Consider the following 23,286-nt stretch of genomic DNA (forward strand, 5'->3'; position numbering starts at 1 on the left):
ATGGCTTAAGGAAACTGACCAGAATACCAATACCTGGGGGAAAAAAGAGGTCCATAAGTTATCCTAAACTGCCAGCTGAATGGAACTTCACAGTGACAAATGGTCATGCTCTTACACCTATCTCATCACTCAAATTCCCAAATTTCTCAAAGGGATCTGATTTGGGAGATAAAGGGATGGAGAAGTATTTTAAAAATATTAATAACTGACAATTATATAGCTCTTTGTAAGGTTTGCAAAATGTTTTACATACACTGTCTCATTTGACCTTCAAAACAATTTAATGAGGCATTATACCTATTTTGCTGTTGAGGAAACTGAGGTTTAGTGAAGTTAAGCCCTCATGGTCAGAAGGGTGGGGTTAACATCTGTGTCTCTCTTAATTCTAAGTCTATCTTTTTGCCATTGTGTGCTGTGTCTCACAACAACAATGGGCACTAGCACCCTATTACTCCATTAATAACAAGCCTGCTTTAACACCACCAGCTAGGATTGGTTGTAGAACATCAAAGAAGCCACAAACAGTTTAGAGAATTAAAATGTACTTTTTCTGATTAATTTTATCACAATGTGATTGGGTGGTTAAAATGCTGAGGTCCCTTTAGGCTCATCAAAAGTTTAGGAGATGAGTCAGAGTTTGTCCTCAAAACCAAACAATTCAAAACATATTACTATCCAAACTCTCTACTTAACCTTCTGAAAAACTTTTATTTTGGAGTTAGTGAGGATTTTCTTTTTAGTTTCTTTCTTTCTTCTTCTTTTTTCTTTTTTTGCTTTTTGGAGGGGGGAAGGCAGGGCAATTGGGGTTAAGTGACTTGCCCAAGGTCACATGGCTAGTAAGTGTTAAGTGTCTGAGGCCGGATTTGAACTCAGGTCCTTCTGACTCCAGGGCTGGTGCTCTACCTAGCCTTTTCTATACTTTTTTTTTTTTAAGCAATCGGGGTTAAGTAACTTGCTCAAGGTTACACGGCCAGTTATTTCTGGGTGTGGTGCTGAGTGTCTGAGCCCGGGATTCGATCTCCAGGTCGTCCCAACACTGGAGCTGGTGCTCTTACTCGCTGAGCCACCTGGCCGCCCCTAAGCAATTGGGGTTAAGTAACTTGCTCAAGGTTACACGGCCAGGTGTTTCTGGGTAGGTGCTAAGTGTCTGAGCCCAGGGTTCAATCTCCAGGTCTTCTCAACACTGGAGCCGGTGCTCTTACTCGCTGTGCTACCTGGCCGCCCCTTTTTCTATACTTTCTAAAACAGATCAAATTGATTTCTTTACTACCAATGAGGGAAGTGTACAAAGCAAACTTAAGTAGCACAAAATCCTCAATTTTCACGAAAAAAGACATTTATTGTACAAATAGCTCATAAAAATGGACTCATATCTCCCTCTGTTCTTCCACTCTCCCCTGCTCCCACTCAGTTGTCTGAAAACAATCAACAGGTCTTTAGGGAGAAAAACCAAACACTGCTAATGAGGAAAATTCCTATGGTTGCCTAGCACTGAGCATGAGAAGAGGGACCTGTCCACTTGCCACATTGTTGGAAAGACTAGCTCAGCATTCTTTTCAGAAGGATGACAACAGTAATGCCTTTGAGATTTAGGGCTGGAAGAAAACAAAGAGGTCATCTACTTCTTTTACAAATGAAGAAAATGAGACCCAGTGGGGTACATTCAGTGACTTGCCCAAAGTCATACAGATGGTGACAAAGACACTCAAAAAATATGGAATTCGTTTTCTCAGCTGTATATTAAAGGGGCTAAATTAGAGCATCTCTGAAGTACTTTACATCTCTAAGACTCAGTGACAGATGTGCTTGTAGGGTGTGTATGGTTTTTCCAGCAAGGTTACAGGTATATCTACACAGGCTCATCAAAAGTAGGCTCACAGTGAAATAAGAAGAGATATTTTAGGTTTCCACTCCCCCCTCTGCAAGGGAAGACCTTCATTTCTGCCTGGAGGGGATCGGAAGAAAGGGCCAGGAATGCTCTCTTCAGAGAGGAGATCCTAGATTAGAATCAAGTCTATCTTTTCCTCCTCTAAATGTTGCCAGCATAAGGGAAATGATTTTTAGGTTTAAGATTTAAGTGCTCATCCCTTAAGGGGGTAGGAGTGGTCTAAGATACGTCTGAAGGTCTGACACCTTTCTCACCAAATGCCAGTTAAAAACATGGTGAAGAGCAAATCATATGCTGTGAATAGTAAACAGACACATTTATTCAAGTTGATAACAAACACAATTCAGCAAAGTTTCACAGATTAAGCTATATTGAACAATACACAAAGAGAATGAGCTCACCCACTAGGAGTAATATATGAGAAAAAGTCAGTGAGAGAGTCAAGCAATCTTATGCAAAGGGAAATTCCCTGAAGTCTTTAGGGCAACCCCCTAGAAATCTGGAATGTGTTGAGGTGCCAGTCCCTCTACATGCTGGCGTTTACCCAAAGACCTGAAGAGAGCTAGGAGTCACATGTGTCCTCTCCCAAAGCTAAAAGTCAAAGAATTCTCCTCCTCCAAGTTTTCAACGATTCTGACCCTCATACAAGCATAGAACATCATGTAGTCATTCTTTCTACCAATAAGGAGAATATTATGCAAATGAGCCTGAGCACTGGATTACATTCCATTTACTATGTGTCTACTGTAAGACCCTCTACCATGCAACTTAAAATCAACAAGGTTTTAGATCTACGATCCCATGGTGATTTGGGGGAGCTAGACAGTACAGCAGATAAGAGCACCAGACTTGGAATCAGGAAGTTTCATCTTCCTGAGTTCAAATCCAGCCTCAGTCACTTACTAGCTGTGTAACCCTGGGCAAGTCACTTAACCCTATTTGCCTTAATTCCTCATCTGTAAAATGAGCTGGAAAAGTAAATGGCAAAACGATGGCTCTCTTTGCCAAGAAGACCCCAAATGGGGTCACAAGTGTAGCAGCAAGCACCCCAGCGTCCCCAAGGTGTCTGCCAACACAGGTTCTTGGATCTGCTTTGATAAAGGAAAGCAACTCAAAATGGGTTAACAAGCTTACTTTAATCAGTCAAATAAGTATCGTTTACCTAGTTCAGGGGAAAAAGGTCAGCACCCCAAACTTCAGAATATACAGACAGAATTATCAAGACAGAGAAACAGATCAAATAGAGTTTCCAAACTGTCCAACCATTATATCCATACCAAACAACATCTGGGTTTCAAAGGGGGGTGGGGGGGTGGGAGGGAGGGGCCCTGGACAACGGCTTCCCAGAGTTTCATCTGATCAAATCACAGAACATTTCTCAAAGTGAGCCCCAAAACAAAGCCTCAGATCAGGGCTTATATAGCCTTATCCTGGCTCAGAGAATGTTACAACCTTTTGGACCCACTGGCCAATCAAAAAGTATCTACTGGAAAAACAAGCCTCCCACCCCAGGCTCCAGGTGAACTTTAGCCTAGGGGCAGGGAAGATCTTTAAAATTTACATTCCCATTACAACAAGTCAGACATGGCAGAAACAACAGAACAACAAACATGGTGCTTTTAGTCATCCTATATAACCCCATCCATTTGCAAATGAGTATTAGTATATCTAATTAGTTACAGGGCTGGACCTAGAATGTAGGTCTTTCGATTCTCAAGTCATTTTAAAATGTATTCTGTGTCTGTGTGCATGTGTGATGGGCTGGGGGGACAAATACCCATACAAAAGAAAGCCGGAATGTAGTCTTTTTTTTTTTTTTCTGCCCAAGAAATGAAAATTCCCATTAGCCTAGCAGAGTTTACTTTACTGTTTAATCTTGTCATAAAGATTTCAAAAGGTAAAATTTCAACTGAAGCATTAAACACATCTGGCTAGAAAGAACAATGGTCTCCCCCGCCCTCCCCAATGGTCTTCACTCTTTTAAATCTGTAACCACGGACTTTAAGTTGAACTAAACAATGAAGCATCATCTGTGAATCTGCACACAAGCCTGAAATCTTACAAGTGAGCTGTCATCAAAGTATCTCTCCAATCCCCACAGAACCCTTTCCTGGAGCTAGGTTTGATGGGTTATACTAAAGAGCAGCCAAATAGCGTGGGTTCTTGTCTAAACAGAAAGCATGGCTATAGGTTATAAATATCTTTATTTATGTGGCTGAATAAGCAGGGATTTTAGTTCTTTTCCCTGTTCTTAAAACAATGGAAGTCTCATGAGACACAGCACAATACGGTATGCTTTTAAATAATAATAATGATAATAAATCCAATAATAAATTCACTCCAAGGATTTTGTTTTTTCATTATGAAATTTTATAGAGCATAGTAATTTCAATAAGGAAACTGCAGAAGACCAAAATGGAGCTTTATATGGTCATTTACCTTTCCATTAAAATGAATTCTTTTAAAAGAGGCTGATAATGAAGTATTAAAATATTATAACCCTACTCTGGAGGTGGGGGGAATGAGAAGTGAAGCTGAGAATAATTAAAATCAGGAGGTAAGGCAATTAATTATAGAAAATGTATGTTTTTTTAAGTTAGCATACAAATGAGATATTATAAAAAAGAAATTACTTTCAGCTAGTTTCCAATTACAAATGGGAAACAGTGACATTATAGTCTAAACAAATGAACTATCCCCAATTACAAGGATGGTTTATTCCCTTGTACATTTCAATAGAGCCATGCTTCTGGATCTTCCAGGAAAGACCCATCCAACACTGTATGTGTATGTAAGGTCCATGTGTTTGCAGCCACAAAGCATGCAAAGAAGTGGCTTGGGATCAAACCTCTCAAGGACATAAACCTCTAAAGTGCAGCTGTTTCAGAAGATTTGCAGCTAGAAAAAACCCTCCAATCTTTTCATTTTATTGAAAAAAAAATCAAAACAGAGGCACAGAGTGGAAGTGACTTTTCCAAGGTCACAGAGGTAAAGCGAGATGTAGAACTTGACATAACTGAGCTCAGATGGGAATGTGAGGAGGAAGAGTAGCAGTGTTTGTAAGCACCTGATTCATGGTGAGGGAAGTTCAAGGCAGCAAAAGTCCACTCACATAATCACAGACATTTCCAGGGAGAAGGGCTCACCATCAATAGTTCTACCACAGATAACTGAAGGCCATGTTATACAGTCCATTAGATTCCTTGAGGGCAGGAATTGTCTTTTGCCTTTTTTAGGGTTCCCAGTGCTGAGCACATAGCAAAAACTTAATAAATGTTTATCGAATTGAACAGTGGGCAGTGGACACCAGGCTGTTCGAGACGTAAGAACACCGGAGAACAAATGCTTCCTGTGCTGCTTACTATCCTGTGACTGACCACTTCACACCTCTCTGGGGCTCAGTTTCCTCCCCTGTAAAATGGGAGGATTGAGTTAGATGGCCTCTGAGGTCCTCTTCTAATCTATAAAGATGAATGACTATAGGATCTTATCAATATCTTGGTCAACTAGCAAAGGTGGGTTGCTCATTACTCGGGACAAATTTCCAATGACCACAATGTATATGTAAGGAGTGGTAATGTGTGTGTCCATTTTTACCCCTTGTGAGTCTTTCAGTCTTGTAGTCAATCAATCACTTTTTATGCAAATTTATAGTCACTGAGAAGAAGCCCGTAAGGATTGGCAAACAATGGTCCAAGGGCTAACCCTTGCCTATTGACTGTTTTACTATGCCACAGAGCTAAAAATATTTTTTTGCATTTTAATATAATTTATCTTCAATGTACATTAAATTTAATGTCAATTAGTTAATTTTAATTTAATTGTATTTAAAAATATAAAGACCATTCTTAGCTTTCCATACAAAAACAGGTTCAGGTCATAGTTTACAGAACTCTGGTCTACAGTAGAGATGTCTACAATGTGGTACGCAAAACTCCCAAGGCCAGCCTGAACTAGATTAAAATGTAGTTTTTCTATCAGACTTTACTGTGCTGGTGTATTAATAATACAAAACACACACACACAAACACGTATGCAATTTTCTAGTCAATCTGCTACAGGCTGAGATCCTTATGTGCTTTCCAGTGGATGGTTTTTATGCTGCATAGTGACTTAGAAAACCACAAATTAATATTATCTATGTTGTATTTTATTTTTATTTGTTTTGTTAAACATTTCTCAATTGCATTTTAATCTGGTTTCAGCCCCACTAAGAAGTTCTGTTGGCTGCCTGTCAAGTCTGACTCATCCTGAGAACATTGGGAAGTATCTTTCCCAACAGGTGTCAGAGACGGGTCTTGAACCCAGGTGTTCCTGGATTCAGGGCCAGCTCTTTGTCTCCTCTGCGAAGATACCTCTCTAAAGTTATATATAAACCACACATACAGGTCATTTTTGAAGGAGAGGAGCACAAGTCTTAAATCTCAGATGAGGATCAGAAACGGACTCAGGCAGAAGGTGGCTACTTAGCTTTGGGGTACAGCAAGTCAAGTCTAGTGAGTAAACAACGAAGTGGTATCCAGCCCCTGTGATTATCAGGGTTGACCAGGGCTAAGCAATTTGATTGTGTCACTGCCAAGACTACCTTTGGATACTCTCCATTCTGTTTCTGTAGGGAGCATTACAACCTTGTCTGGCCTGGAACCATTTATAACACTCGGAGAGGGCTAGATATTCCCAGATTTTTTTTTTAAAGCTCTGGACACTGAATAGGCTGTCTTATGGCAGCTGCTCCAGTCGTGCTGAATCAGCAACCTCAGGAGAGCACGGTGAGTTGGCTAGGGAGGTGAAAGAAGACAGGAATGAAGAGAAGAAAAGTCTGGGATGGGGAAATGATTAGAAAATGAACAGACTATGAGATGGTTGGGAAAAGGAGGAGTGAATTGGTAGGGCAGGCTAGGAAAAGGAATTGCTAGATTTTTAAAGTTGTGTTTTTTTTTATCTCTAGGAATCCTAGAGATTATGTAATGTCTAATCTAGGTGTCTCATTTTATAAGTGAAATCAAGAAGGGTCAGAGAGACGCAGGGATTTGCTAGTTAGTGACAGATTGAAGACCAGGTCCCCAGCCTCCTGATACTCTGCTGCATCAGGTGTTGGGACAGTTGACGAACTGAGACTACGAGATACAGATGAGGCCTTAACCATAAGACAGCTAAGAACCAACGTACAAGCATTAATTAGGCACGAACTAGGTGCCAGGCGCTGTGTGCAAAGAAAAGCAATACATGAAACATCAGGAATTTTTTCTTTTTTTAAATCCACAGCTATGGAGCAATGTCTCTCATAAATGAAGGAAAACTCTAGAGGTAGTCAGAGATACGGAGTTTTTCTTATGTTTAAGATTTCTTTAAATGTAAAATTTCATGTTTCTTTTTCTTCAAAACACAGAAAAATGGGAGCCAATTTCCTGCTTGTTGGTTTTCTCATCAAGTGATACCCAAACAATTTTATTAAGAAATTCAATTTATTTTACCATGTTTTCTGGTTGAGGAGAGACAGTGCCTGTGGCACAAAGAAATGAGCTTTATCAAATAGAGAAAATGGTGACAGTCTGGGGGATTTTATCAATTGATTTTCAAAGTGGGGATAGAGGGAGACAGCAAAAATAATGGACTTCTGATGCATGTTCTGAAGACATCATCTGTTTATTCACTAGAAGTGAAGTGGGATAATGTATAGAATTCTGGGCTTAGAATCAGGAAGACCACAGTTCAAATCCTACCCCAGACACTTACTAGCAACGTGACCCCTAGGCAGGTCACTTAAATCTGTGTCTTAGTTAAAGATTATCTGTAAAATAAGAGGTTTGGGCTTGATGATCTCTCAGGTCTCACCTATAATTCTATGATCCTGTACTTTGGGGAGTTGGCCTATTTGCAGTTACAATTCACTAGGGCCAAACTAGCCTCAGGGCATGAGCACTGTTAGACACACATGACAGAACTGCTCTGACCCACTAAACGGAAGTCTAACAGGGCTCTGTCTGGTGGTCTGGCAGGCTGCAAAGCCCTCCCTCCACTTCCCCAGGAATGCAAAGCTGGTGGTACCAAATTGTGAATACACAGGATGCCATGTCCTGACCCATATAATTTGCAAGCTCCATTTGCTGTCTGAACAGATGGCATATGGGTGAACACACCCAGACTTTCAGCTCACCCTAAATATCACAATATGTACCCATGAGAAAAGGATGGTCACGATCCTTTATATTTTAGGGAAATTAATCTTAGCCCTTTGAGTTTTATTTGTTGAGGCGGAAGTTACTGAATTATTTTTATGGTTAAAAATAGTCCCCATGTTTGAAATATTACATATAATATTGTTTTTTCCTATCTTGATCAATTTTGATGAAATTTTTCTTTTCTTCCTTTTTTGTATAAAAAAAATTCTTTGCTATCAGTAATAGGTCTTTGGGAGAGGGAAAGAAAAGGGATACAGAAGGAAATCTAGGTGATATAAAAAAAATTAAAAAATCAATAAACTATATTGAAAAAAAAATTTAAGGAGTTTCATAAAATTCAAAGTGGTTTAACATTATTTACTAATGTAATTGACTAACAGTCTCTTTTTGGCAGTCACACAGAATTATTTTTGATCCTGGAAGTAGAGTTACTGCTAGAGAATGGGAACATGGGTTTTCTTGGACACATCTGTACACACCTGTATGGACTTCAGTTTTCTACTTTGGAAAAACAAAGAGCTGCACTAGAAACTCCCCAAAGCTCATGTCATTTTCAAATCCTATGGTGAACTGCTGTTTCATTTCAAGACAGTTACCAATTCTTGGTGATAATACAAAGATGAAGGCTAATAATAGTTTAAAAAATGTTTTTAAATCAGCTGAGCAGGCAGGATGTGTGTACTTACTACTCTGAGAGGTTCTAAGACAAACATATTTTACTGACTCAGCTCTGGGTTCTTGGCAGCTCCCCGGCTCAGAGAGCTCATCAATTCTTATGATTTCAATGCTCACGTCTCAGGGAAAGACTCTCCCAAATCTGCATCTCCAGGTCCAATCATTTTCTGAGCTCCGTCCTCCTATCACCTACTGCTGGCTAGACATTTCCATTTGGATGTTCTGTCGTCATCTGAAACCCAAGATGCTGAAAAGTCAACTCTTCTCTCTGAAAACTGGCTCGCCCTCTTGACTCTGCTATTTCTGTCACGAACAGCATCATCCTTCCAGTCAGCCAGGCTGGAAACCTGAGTCATCTTCTGCTCCTTCCTGTTTGCCCATATCTGATCCGTCATCAAGTCTTGGCGGCTCTTCCTTTGTGATATATTTTGCATCTGCCTGATCCATTATATCCCCACTTCCACTTCCAGGCTCTCAGTCTCCCAAATAACTGATCTCCCTGTCCCTTCAATCAATTCTGCACACAAAATTAATCTTCCTAAAATTCTCACTCCATAATGCCACTCTACTGCTCACAAACCATCAGTGGCTCCCAGGTCTGACAGGACAGTGTCTAGAATCCTTGGGCTGGTGGTAGTCAAGATTCTCTACAATCTAACCCCAACCTGCCTTCCCAAACATTGCCAATTACCCTCCTATCTGAACTATATGTTCCAGTAGGAATGTGTCACGCACATCAGTGGTGTCTAACTCAAATAGAAGGTGATCTCTATGGATCACATTTTGACTTAGAAAACTCCAATTAAAGTTATCTATGTCGTATTTTATTTTTACTTATTTTGTTAAACACTTCCCAATTGTATTTTGTTCTGGTTCAAACCTCTGGAGCTCGACACCCCTGATGTATATTCCTGACTTCCCCACCACCCTCCACATTGATTCCTTCACCTAAAATGCCATCCCTTTTTCTGCTTATCCAAAACCTAGCTATCCTAGGAGTTCCAGGTCAAGACCTTCTTTCTCCACAAAGGATTCCTTAGGTATACTAGTTGAAACAATGCCTTAAGGTTTAAGGCCAAAAAGATAATGGATTTGGAGCTGGAAGTTCAGAGGTATATAGTTTAATCCTCACATTTTTGATGTCCAGAGATCATATAATTTGTACAGTTCAGTTAATAGCAGAGCAAGGATTTAAACCCAACCCCCTGACTCCAAATCTGGTACATCCCCATTCCCCACCCCTGGCATTAGAAAGCTTTACCACCAAGAACTTTTGCAAATATTATTTCATTTGCCCCTTTCCACCTTGCCTGCCCATAATTGCTTCAGGTTCTGCCCTGCAGGGCCAAAGAGTTACAGAAACCTAATTCCTCTTTCATGACAGCCCCTCAAACTGTTGGCCACGGCCATCACACATACACCTTCTGCAGGTGAAACATCCCCAGTGTCTTCCATGGAAGTCATGGTGATTCCACCTCCCGACATTCCCTTCTCTAATCTCCCAGAGTCATCACCCAAGTTCAGGTCGGTGTTGTCGCTTCCAAGACTCTGATTCCTGCCTACAACCTCCCTCTTTATGGTCCATCCTCCAGACCTTTCACAAGGGCATTCATTAGAGTGGGTGTGTCTGATGCCAATGCCCTTCTCTAGCCTTGGGCAAAGAGTACAAACTCCTCTGCTGGACGTTTGAAGCCTTCCAGAACCTGACTCCAGCCTTCCCAGGTTGATTCCCCATTTACTCTTCCTCCTGTGCTTGGGGATTTAGCCAAATAGGTTTGCTTGCTGTCCTCCACACAGGACATTCCCCTTTCTCCATGCCTGGGATGCTCTTCCTTCTCATCTTCACCTCTTAGAACTCTTGCTTCCCCCTAAAGACTCACCTGGGGGTCTGCTTCCTACACAAAGCCTTTCTTGATTCTCCATCCAAACCCATTCTCCCCCCACCTGGAATTTCTTATGCACACACACAATTATGTTTGTGTGTGTATACATATGTATGTATAGGGACATAAATATGTGTGTATAAATGTATACATGCTTGCACATATATATGGGTGTACACTAAGTACTCAGACATATATTCATGCATGTATATTGACAACTTTATGAAACTCTGCCTCACTTCAATCTAATTCACCTACAAGTTAAGACATTATCCTATGATGTTAATTGGTCCTCTTTAAAAATGAAAGACAAACACATACATATAAATGTACGCATGTATGTATGTACCCACATAAAACATGCATGTGTTTATACACCTGCATGTACATATACACATAGACCCTACCCCCAGCCCCGTGTGTGTGTGTAATTTATTTATATGTGTACAAATTGCTTTCTCCCAGCAGAATATATAGTCCTTCAAGGCAAGGGCTACTCTGTTTGGATTTATGAGCTATGACTTAAAATACAGGTGCAATAAGCTCATGATTAGATATGGAGGACACCTAACAAGGGCGTGCAAAAAGGTATTTGCCCAGAGACTTTAAAGGCCTTTTGATTTAGTCTGCAATTGAAAAAGGAAAGGTAGGGAGGTAATGACCAACACATAGCTAACAAGCTAGACACCATGAAGTGTAGTTACCATGTGGCAATAACAATGGAGCTCCCGAGAGATTCCTGAAGGACAATGTCCACAAATGATCCTTGTCACATAATCAGAGGCGTCAGAGAGCAGTGCACACGTGCAAAGGTCACAGTAAAAAGGGGTGTGTGTGTGTGTGTGGGGGGCACATTCCAAAGTGAGGAAGCAGCCGGGATCTTACAGGCATCATCATTCCTCCCATGCAGTGGGATGAGCTTCCTGACTGGAATGAGTCCAGCTCTAAAAAGGTGAGACAGGCTAATTAAAAGAGGGGGTAGGGCTTCACCGTATATTAAGAAGCCACTTCTGTGAGGAAACTCAGAACCAGAAAGGGGGGAGCATGATGGAGAATATTTGGGTGAAGATAAATGTGGACAAAGAGGAAGGTAATGTTGTCATTAGGGGCCTGAAGGCATGAGATAGCAATGATGGGGTGGGCAGGGAAAGGGGCTTTCAATTAGCTGGACATCTGCGGGAGCCCTCTCTTTGCTGAAAATACATCAGTTAATTTCCTGACTTGCTTATGCTTTGAAAGGTGGATGAACTGAACTGGTTCCTGAGGTGAAAAAGATGGGAACTCTGTGGGAGTAAAAACATCATCTTACAATTTGAGGACAGAAAAGCTAGGCATGGTCTGACATGCAGACTGGATGTGGGGAGAACAGATGCTAAAATATTCAGAGAAAAACAGGTGGGTCTCCATGGCCTAAAAGCAGGCCATGAGGGGTAGGAAGCTCTCAAGAGGAACAATTTAGTTGTGATGAGGAGGAAAAGAATTGTCTATAGAGACAGAAATGAAGATAAACAGGGAACGCACTCCCCAGCTGAGACTAGAAAGGATGGACTACAAGATGGAAGCAGAGGCAGATGATGGTGAATTGTCGTGGGGACAGCATGAGGGGTAATGATGTTCAGCACGAACCAAGGTGAGTTAGGAAATCCACGGATCACGAGGGCATCATTATCATTGTTTTTAACTATACTGGGGAAAAGAGGAGGATCAAAAAAGGGGCAGGGCTGCTGTCTGAGGTGGGTGGGATCATGATAACTGATGACAAAGGAAAGACAATGCTGCCCAATGGCTTCTTGGCTTCTAATTTCTGTGCCAAGGAAAATGATCTAGGTGGTGCAGCGACAGAGCGCCAGGTCTGGAGTTGGGAAGACCTGAGTTCAAATCCAGTCTCAGAAACTCCCTAGCTGTGACCCTGGGCAAGTCACTTAACCCTCTTTGCCTCAGTTTCCTCATCTATAAAATGAGTATAATAATAACACCTACCTGCCAGGTTTGTAGTAGGGATCAAATGAGATAATATTGTAAAGCACACATAGTGCCTGGTACATATAACTGCTATATAAATGTTAGCAATTATTATTATTATTAGGATCAGGATTATTATCTTTTTGCTGGATAGGAAAGGACAAAAATTGATGCCCAAGATATATAGGGATATATAAAGCGAGTGTTTCATCTAGCTGTGTTTCATGAATACATGTTAACAACATTAATTAATTAGATAACAACAATAATAATTGCTGATATTTATATAGCACTTCAAGGTTACAAATATTTTCTTTTACCCTTCACAACAACCCTGGGAGATTGGTGCTATTATTATACCCATTTTACAGATGAGGCAAACAGAGTTAAGTGACTTGCCCAGGGTCACAAAGCTAGTGAGCGTCTGAGGCTGGGTTTGGACTCAGGTCCCCTTGATTCCAGGTCTGATGTTCTCTCCACCAGTCACCAGTTGCCATCAAAGCCAAGCTTTGATGACCTTTTATAACTCTTTATAAAGGGCTAAGTAGAGGCTAGACTCAATGTTCTCTGAATTTCTCTTCCAGCTCTGATGCTGTCATTCTGTGATAACAAAGATTTGGGGTAGAAATCACCATCACATTTGCAAGAGGCACAGCGCCACATGCAGATGTTTTCTGTATAAAACAACAGAAATTATGTCCAAAATAATAATAATAACATTGGCAAATGGGACATAAAACAGACTGTCTTGACTGAAAATTAGGAGTCAGAAAGTATGCTTCTCAGCTGATGAGGTACACATGAAATAAAACTCTATTCAGATCAGAGGTATCTTTCACCCAAGATTTGATCACTCCTCCTACCTTCAGTGAGGATTTCCTGTCACAGCCAAGGACAAGGCAATCAAGCTCCTTAGTTTAGTTTCCACATGTGTATAGTAAGGAACTAAAAAGGATAATTTAAATTTTGCAGGCACTATTGTTTAGTCAAAAGGGTTCTGAAACTATTGGAAATGGTGTTTATTTACTGAAAGCTGAAAGAAGAAGCCTGCTAGTCAGTCCACAAGCATTTATAAAATCCCTACTATGTTCCAGGCACTAGCTAAGTACTAGGGATACAATGAAAGGCAACAAAATCAATCCTTGCCCTCAAGGAGCTTACAGTCGCACAGGGAGAAAAACATGCAAACACCTACAAACAAAACAAAAGATTATCCAGCAAATACGTGTGTGGCAAATCACACCAGTTATCTTTGCCAAGAAATCGCCAAAGAGGGTCACAAAGAGTTAGACATAACCGAACGACTGAATGACAACAAAAGCATGTTAAATTGGACATAACTGTTGTTTCTTTAAAAAAAAATATTTTATTTATTTATTTTTAGTTTTCAACATTCCTTTCACAAGATTTTAAGTTGCAAATTTTCTCCCCATCTTTCCCCTACCCCTCACCCCAAGAGAGCAAGCCTGCTGCATACCCCTTCCCCCAATCTACTCTCTCTTATATACGCCCCACCTCACCCACAACTTTCTGGTAGGTCAAGATGGATTTCTATGCCCCAGCGCCTGTATATTTTATTTCCCAGTTGTGTGTAAAAACAAAATTTTTTTTTAACATTTGTTTTTAGAACTTTGATTTCCAAACTGGACATAATTAACAGAGGAAAGGATACTAAAAGACATAAGCAATAATAAGGGGACCTTTCACAATGAGATATACTAAGCAGGCAGGCCAGTCAGGAGAGGTCCCCGTGCCCTAGAAAAGCCAGCTGGGCCTAAAAGAAATCCATTCAAGCCAACTAACGATCTACCAACAATCTGACATATCTGACAACAATCTGACAAATCTGGCCAGTGATGTTTCCTGCCAGCCGACACTTTATGACTTGGATGCTGGAAAGGCTGAGTTAAGTGATTTTGCAAGTTGCCTTTGTCCACTTTAAAATATTAAATGTACCTTGAAATCCTGAGACTATCTGGACGACATCTTCGTATACCATTAGAGTAGCCGATCGCTCAGGGAGCAGGCCAAGGCTTAGAGAAGAAAACACTGTGGAAGGAAAAATAAATGGATGGTCATGAATTTTAGCATCTAAATTAAATCACAGATCAATCAGTCAATTAACCATTATTAAGCCTACTATGTGCTAGGAACTGGGAATACAAAGATATACTTATTAGGCACCTACTGTGTACCAATATGCTGAGTGTAGAGGATATAAAAAAGGTAAAAGAATAGTCCCTGTTCTCAAGGAGCTTACTGTCTAATGGCAGTGTTTTTGTCCTATTCTGATTTGGAAACTATTTGTTTTTATTAGAGTTAGCTAAAGTCTATGAAAATTCCAGAAAGAGTATCTAAAGAAGTGAATATCCAGGCCATAATTGAAAAGGAGAAAGATGAGAAAGAGGGTCAAGTAAGCTGACTGTGTGTGGACCACAGAGGCCAGAGAAGCAGAGACATGAAAAGGCAGACCACTAATTATACCTAGATGAAACCTCCGGGAGATATTTCTTTCTTAACTCTATAAGTAGAGGACTCCTGTCACTATCTGGAGAAGGGCAGCTAGGTGGTGCCATAATACATAGAGTGTACCCAGCCTGAAGTTAGGAAGACTAATCTTCCTGAGTTCAAATCTGGCCTCGGACACTCATTAGTAGTATGATTCTGGGCAAGTCCCTTAACTCTGTTTGCCTGGGATTTTTCAACTGTAAAATGAGCTGGAGAAAGAAATGGCAAACCACTCCAGTATCTCTGCCAAGAATACCCCCAAGGAGATCACAGAGAGTCTGAAACAACTGAACAACAATGACAAGGACATCACTCTCTGGTTTTTCCCTGACAAAGGACATTTCATCTTTTAATGCAAAGTGTACTACCTGCCTGAAATCAACTCACTTAGCTATGCTCCACGGACCCCTCTGGTATTCTGGACCAATCATTTTCTTTGTGGCTGAGTACAGCCCCTTGGATAATGTGGCATCTCTACTTATTTTCTGGTTAAAAAAAAGTCAATTCTAGAGTACAACTGTAGTTACTAATATTTTTAAAATTTTACATTAAAACACAAATATGTACGGCTAGAGATATATAATTTATGTTATGTAGAAGAACACATGCTTTTTTGGAAGGGGGGAGGGGGAAGTTCCGTGGAATAAGGAACTCCCACTGTGAAACTTCCCTCTACTCATGCAGAGTGAAAATTTGTTTGTAGTTAACAGTCTTATGGAATTGCCAAGTCACTCAGAGGTTAAATGACTTGCCCAGGGTCACACAGCTAGTATGTGTCAGGGGAAATCCCTGAGCACTGGTCTTTCTGACTCTAAGGCTGTGCCTATAAAATGACCAAACAAATCATCAGATCACTATAACACAACACAGAATGTAGATGTAGCCCGGTGTTGTGGAAAGAATGTTAACCCAGGAGGCTGCAGCAGATCTAGGTTCAAACTCCATCTCTGTCACTAAATAGGTGTGTGACCTTAGCTTAAGTGACTTCCTCTCCCTCAAGCTCAGAGTTCCCTGATCTGTCAAGGAAGGAGGGTCATATTAAATTATTAAATAACCTGTTCTCTATTGTTCCTTTTTGGTTTTAGGAATGCTAATTATCAAAATGGGAATTTTTTAAAAACACAGTTTTCAATTTGTCTTTGACTTGTCCAACTCAGAGACTACCAGTTAAAATAGGCAAAAATAATATGGACTCATAAATGAATAAAGGACCCCTGAAAAGGCAGGAAATATTTCTAACTAAAATCAACTATGTGTAGAAGAGCCTATGTTCTTGAGAATTAATTAAAAAAAAATTTAAACAAAGAGAAGAAAGACTGCCTTTGAAGACAGAATCCAGACCACAATTTTAAAAGTTCAAATTACACTATGTTGGACAGTCAGCCTAAAACGTGATCTTGCTAAGTCTGCTCCCGTCTCTGGTGAAGATAAAGCTTTTATGATGTCTCCACTTTTTCCACCCCCAGGAAGGAAAATCTCTATGCCTTGGTGTTTGCTTGCTAAGTAAGGGGTAAGGAGAGAAATCCAGCTCAAAAAAAAACTTAAGAATGCCTCGGTTTGTGTACATGCTGCAAAGAGCTCTTTTTAAATCATAAATATAGAAAACATGCCCTTTTAGGAGGAAACATGGAATTCTGAAACATGAAAGCTTCTGTTAATTCCACAGCTCTAGTGAATTTGTGTAACAGGCAAGGCAACAAGCATTAATTAAATGCTTACTGTGTGCAGGGCACTGTGCTAAGTCACTAACTGAAATTCAATCAAACCATTTCAGCACTGCTAATATTCCAAACAAAGGGTTGACTATTGTGAAGGAGCAAGCTGGAAAAAATGTAATGTGACTATTGTCTGATTCATTCGGGAGAAAGGAGATTAGGGAAATAGTTTCCTTTTTCTTTTGGCATTTGTGACAGCGGCATTCAAAGGGAATGCAATTCAAACAGCCTATGCTACAGTTCTCTCGGGACAAGCTGAGTTGGGTGCCCAAATCACCTATGAATTTCCCTTGGCATGAAAAAATGAAGGGCTGAGATTTTGTTTTCTCAAAACAAAATCCAATTTGGTGACTGAGGATAAAACCAAATTCTTCTAGGTCTCTGGGAGGCCAGGGCTAAAGGTCTCTAATCATCTGGCAGTTCCCAAATAACAGATGTCCCTTATATATAAGCACCCTGGGAGCTCCCCATCCCTCCAACTGCAATCTTCTCTCCTCCTTTCCTCCTTTTTCTTGGATCCTTCAGACCCTAGCTGCTGCCTTGGCCACCACATTGCCTGCTGCCATCACCCTTTCCTAAGCCCTGGTCCTACTCTGCTCTGGGCTGTAGAAGCTAGAGTGGTAGGATGAGTTGGTGGTAAGAATAAAGGAAGGTGAAGACTGTCCTCCTGGCCTCACACTGCTTTTGTTTCTCATTTTACCCTGGCCAAGGGAAAGAGAAGAAAGTAGGAAAGAACCAAGGGCAGGAGATGCACAATTCATCAGAGTTCCTCAATACTGCCCAGATCCTCTACTTGGCCCTCCCCAGAGTTCTGAAACTTCATTCCTGCTCCTTGGGCCCTATCAGGCATTCAATCAAAAAGCATTTGTGAAGTGCCTACTACACTGTGGACACTGGGATGGACAGAGACAACAATCTAACAGTCCTTGTCCTTAAGGACTTTTATTCTATTGGAATTCACCGATGAATAAATCAATCAAAAACTCTGCATCAGGCACCATACTAGAAGTAAAGTCATACAGAGACAAAAAAACCTCTACCTTCTGGAACTGGTGTTATGGGAGACAGCATATATAAGTATATATAAAACAAAAAGATACAGGATAAATAAAAAATAAAAATTTTTTTTTGGGCAGCTAGGGGGCTCAATGGAAAGAGTATCAGGCTTGGAGACAAGAAGAACTAAATTCAAATCCAGGCTCAGATACTTACTAGCTGTGTGACCCTGGGCAAGTCACTAAACCCTGTAAGCCTCAGTCTCCTCATTTGCGAAATGAGACGGAGAAGGAAATGGCAAACTGCTCCAATGTCTTTGCTAAGAAAACCCCCAAAACAGCAACAATCCCAAAGGGGGATGATCAGTAAAAATGCAGAGTCAGGAGATGGAGCATCTTGTGTGAGGAACCACAAGCAGGCCAGCGTCACCGGACCCCAAAGGATGTGGGGATGAGTAGACTATAGGAAGACTGGAAGGGCTGGAGGGGGTGAGGTTATGAGGGCTTTCAATTTCAAATTCTCTTTGATTTTATCCTGGAGGTGATAGGGAGCCACATTATTGAACACAGATGTGTATGACATAATCAAATCTGTACTTGAGAAAGATTAATTTGACAGCTGGAAGGAGGATGGAGTATGATGGAGAGAGATAAGAGGCAGGGAGACTGATCAACAGGCTAAAATTAGTACAGGTGTGGGTGATAAGGCCTTGAACCATGTGGCAGCAGTGTCAGAGGGGAGAGAGTAGCATATATACAGAGAAGTTTCAAAGGTAAAACTGACAAGATTTCCCAGAAGGCTGGATATGACAGGGTGGAAGAAAATGAGGTGTAGAGGGATGATACTTAGGTTTCCAGCCTGAGTGATTGGGAGGAGACTCATGATCTCAACAGTAATAAGGAAATTCAGAAATGGGGGGAAGATTTTTGGAGAAAGACAAATGCAGTTTGGGATATGCTGAGTATAAGACATCTGCGAGGATACCTAGATTGAGGTGTTCAATAGGCAGCTTATTAGAAAAAAGTGAAGAGCTAGATGAGCAGATCTAAGAATCAATCAGCAGAGAAATGAGAATTCAATCCATGAAAGCCAATGAGATCACCAAGCAAAATCATACATAAGTAGGAGAAAGTAGGGGCAGAGCTTTGGGGGCTGCCCACTATTAGTAGCTAACAGAGGAGATGGAGAAAGAGTGGTCAGAAAGGTAGAAGGAGTCAGGGTAGAGCATTGTCACAGAAACTTAGAAAGAAGAGAGAATTAAGCACAATTAACAGAATCAAAGAGAGCAGAGCGACGAAGAAGGATGGGGGTTGAGAAAAGGCCATCAGATCTGGCAATGAAGAGATCACTGATAACTTTGGAGGGAACAGTTTCAACTGAATGATGAACTTGGAAGCCAGACTGTAGAGAGTTTAAAACATAGGGAGAAGCAAGGAAATTGAGACACCAATTGAAGACAACCTTCTCAAGGAGGTTAGTGATGAAAGGAAGGGGAGATATAAGACAATAGAGAGAGGAAAAGAAGTGGAGACATTGATTGAATATGGTCTTGGCTATAAGCAGCCAGGAAGAAACAATTTCAATATTGTGGAAACACAATCAGGATAACACAAGATCTGGCACCTTCTACACTGAGGGATCAAAGGGCTTGGAATATGATATTCTGGAGGGCAAAAATTAATTATCAAATTTTTATCAAATAATCAAAAATTATCAAAAATGATATTCTGGAGGAGCTGGGATTAAAACCAAGAATCACCTACCCAGCAAAACTGAATATCATATTTCAGGGGAAAATATGGTCATTCAGTGGAATAGAGGACTTTTAAGCATTCTTGATGAAAAAACCAGTCGAATAGAAAATCTGACATTCAGATACAAGAAGCAAGAGAAGCATGAGAAGGTAAACAGGGAAAAGAAATCATAAGCCACTGATCAAAGTTGAACTATTTACATTCCTACATGGAAAAATGATAATTGTAACTGATGAAACTTTTCTCAGTATGAAAATAGTTGAAGGGAATAGAAATACATACATATATATGTCTATATAAGGAGGGTATATGGGCGTATGAATATATATGTGAGTGTATATATATATATATATATATGTTTACAGGTATACATAGGATAGAGGGCACAGGACCAATTTAATAGGAAGGGATGATACTTAAAAGGTGAAATTAAGAGGTGAGAGAGGAATATAATGAGAGGAGACAGGGAGAGACAGAATGGGGTAAACCATCTCATATAGAAGAGGCAAGGGAAAATGGTTACAAGGGAGGGGAAGAACAGGAAGGCAAAAGGGAATGGGTCAACCTTATTCTCATTGAATTTGGATTAGAGAGGGAATGACATACACACTAAATAGGGTATCTCACCCTATAGGAGAGTAGGGGGGAAGGGGATGAGAGGGAGGGCAGGCTGGGGGGGGGAGGGAAGTTGGAACCACCCACTTTTGAAAAGGGACAGGATCAAAGTAGATAATAGAACAAGTGGGAGGTGGGATAGGAGGGAGGGAAATATAATCAGTCTTTTACAATATATCCACTATGGAAATGTTTTGCATAGCTACACATGTACAACCTATATTGAATTGCTTATCTTCCCAGTAAGGGTGAGTGACAAGGGAGGAAGGGAATGAATCTGGAATTCAAAGTTTTAAAATAAAATGTTTAAATATGTATATATATACACACATATATATGCTATTATTAATATTATTTTACATGTAACTGGGAAATAAGATATACAGGCACAAGGGAATAGAGATCCACCATGCCCTACTGGAATGTCAAAGGCGGTATGGGAGAAGATATGGGAGAGAGCTGATTGGAGAAGGGGATATCCTGTGGGACTGCTATTTTGGGGCGGTGGGTAGGGGAAAAACGGGGAGAAAATTTGTAACTCAAAATCTGGCAGAAATGAATGATGTAAACCAGAAGTTAATAAAGCATTTGATAGGGGCGGCTAGGTGGTGCAGTGAGTAAAGCACCAGCCCCGGAGTCAGGAGGACCAGAGTTCAGTTCTGGCCTCAGACACATAACACCCACACAAAAAAACTAGCTGTGTAACCTCGGGCCAAGTTACTTAAGCCCAACTGCCCTCCAAAAGGCAAAATAATAATAATACTAATAATAATAATAAAGTATTTGATTTGAAAAAAAGATTAATTAAAAATTTTAGAAAAAAAAAATCCACCAATCAACTCCTAAAATATCCCAAAATGAAAACTCCTAGGAATATTATAGCAAAGTTCCAGAGCTACCAGATAAAGGAGAAATACTGCAAGCAGTTAGAAAGGGACAGGATCAAAGTAGATAATAGAACAAGTGGGAGGTGGGATAATTTAAATTTAATTTAGAGAGCTTTGGGGGCTGCCCACTATTAGTAGCTAACAAAGGAGATTGAGAAAGAGTGGTTAGAAAGGTAGAAGGATTCAGGGTAGAGCATTGTCACAGAAACTTAGAAAGAAGAGAGAATTAAGCACAATTAACAGAATCAAAGAGAGCTGGGATTTAATTTAAATACTGTGGAGCTATAATCAGGGGAACATAAGATTTAGCAGTTTCTACATTAAAGGATCAGAAGGCTTGGAATATGATATTCCAGAGAGCAAAGGAGTTAGGATTACAACCAAGAATAACCTATCTAGCAAAACTTAGCACAATCCCTTCAGGAGTAAAAATGAATATTCAATGCAATAGAGAACTTTCAAGCATTCCTGATGAAAAGACCAGAACTGAATAAAAACCTGATTTTTCAAATACAACATGCAAGAGAAGCATCAAAAGATAAACATGAAAGAGAAATCATAAGGGATTAAAGAAGATTAAACTACTTACATTCCTACATGGGAGGATGATATAATTCCTAAGAATTTTATTATTACTAGGGCAGTGAGAAGAAGTGTACATAGACAGAGGGCACAGGTATGGGTTGGATATAATGGGATAATATCTAAAAAATAATAAAATTAAGGGGTGAGCAACAGAGATGGGTGCACTGGGAGAAGAGGGAAGGGAGAGGCAGAATGGGAGTAAAATATTTCACATAAAAAAAGGCATGGGAGAGTTTTTACAGTGGAGGGAAAGGTGGGGCAGAGCACTTGAACCTTACTCTTATTAGGATTGTCTCAAAGAAGAAATAACATATGTATTCAAATGGTTATAGAAATCTATCTTATCAAACAGGAAAAGTAAAAGGGGAAGGGGATAAGACAAGGGGGGGGTGGGCAAATAGAAGGGAAGACAGATTGGGGGAAGTGATAGTCAGAAGTAAAATATTTTTGAGGATGGACAGGGTGAAATGAGAGAGTAGTATAAACAAGAGGGGGGAAATAGGATGGAGGTAAATACACGGTAATCATAACTGTGGAAAAAAATTTTACAGCAAGTTTCTTTGATAAAGACCTCATTTCTCAAAGATACAGAGAACTGAGTAAAATTTATTAAAAAAAGGACCATTCCTCAATTGATAAATGCTCAAAGGACATAAAAGGCAGTTTTCAGATAAAGTAATCAAAGCTATCTATAGTCATATGAAAAATTGCTCTAAATGACTACTGATTAGAGAAATACAAGTTAAAACAACTCTCAGGTAATACCACACATGTATCAGATTGGTTAATATAACAGAAAAGAAAATGACTAATATTGGAAGGGATGTAGGAAAGGTGAGATACTGATGTATTGTTGTTACAGTCATTAATTGATTTAACCATTCTGGAGAGCAATTTGGAACTATACCCAAAAGACTATAAAATCATTCATTCCCTTTGCCCCAACAATACCACTACTAGGTCTGTATACCACAAAGGAAAAAGAAAAAGAAAAAGGAATTATATATATACAAATATTTATAGCAGTTCTTTTAGTGGTAGCCAAGAATTGGAAATCAAGGGGACACCCATCAACTGGGGAACGGCTGAAAAAACTGTGGTATATGGTTGTGATAGAATACTATTCTTTTTCTTGTTTACTTTATCAAATGCTTTATTAACTTCTAGTTTACATCATTCATTTCCACAAGATTTTGAGTTACAAATATCTCCCCGTTTTCCCCCTACCCATTATCCCCAAATAGGGATCCCACTGGACATCTCCTCCTCCAATCTGCTCTCTCCCATATCTTCCCCCATCCCCGCTCTGATTTTCCAGTAGGGCATGGTGGATCTCTATGCCCCAGTGCCTGTACATCTTATTTCCCAGTTACATGTAAAATTATACTAATAATCGTATACACACACACACACACACACACATATATATATATATATATGTATACACACATATGTATATATTGGGGTGGCTAGGTGGTGCAGTGAATAGAGCACTGGCCCTGGAATCAGGAAGACCTGAGTTCAAATCTGGCCTCAGACACTTGACACACTTACTTTGGGCAAGTCACTTAACCCCAATAGCCTTCCAAAAAGCAAATATATATATATATATATATATATATATATATATATATAT

At 40.1% G+C, this 23,286-nt stretch overlaps 1 protein-coding gene across 1 annotated transcript in view; it reads right to left on the bottom strand.

The window, feature by feature from the left end:
- Positions 1-23,286, bottom strand: part of FAM171A1 (family with sequence similarity 171 member A1) — a 197,054-nt gene that overhangs the window by 68,003 nt on the left and 105,765 nt on the right. The window contains exon 3 of the mRNA XM_069086249.1: positions 14,547-14,639. Within this exon, the coding sequence (XP_068942350.1) occupies positions 14,547-14,639 (93 nt within the window). The remainder of the gene's footprint in view (positions 1-14,546; positions 14,640-23,286) is intronic.

This window comes from Petaurus breviceps, unplaced genomic scaffold (genome assembly GCF_028583685.1).
Source record: "Petaurus breviceps papuanus isolate PSGF00001 unplaced genomic scaffold, PetGlider_PUasm1.0 178, whole genome shotgun sequence".
Taxonomy (NCBI): Eukaryota; Metazoa; Chordata; class Mammalia; order Diprotodontia; family Petauridae; genus Petaurus; species Petaurus breviceps.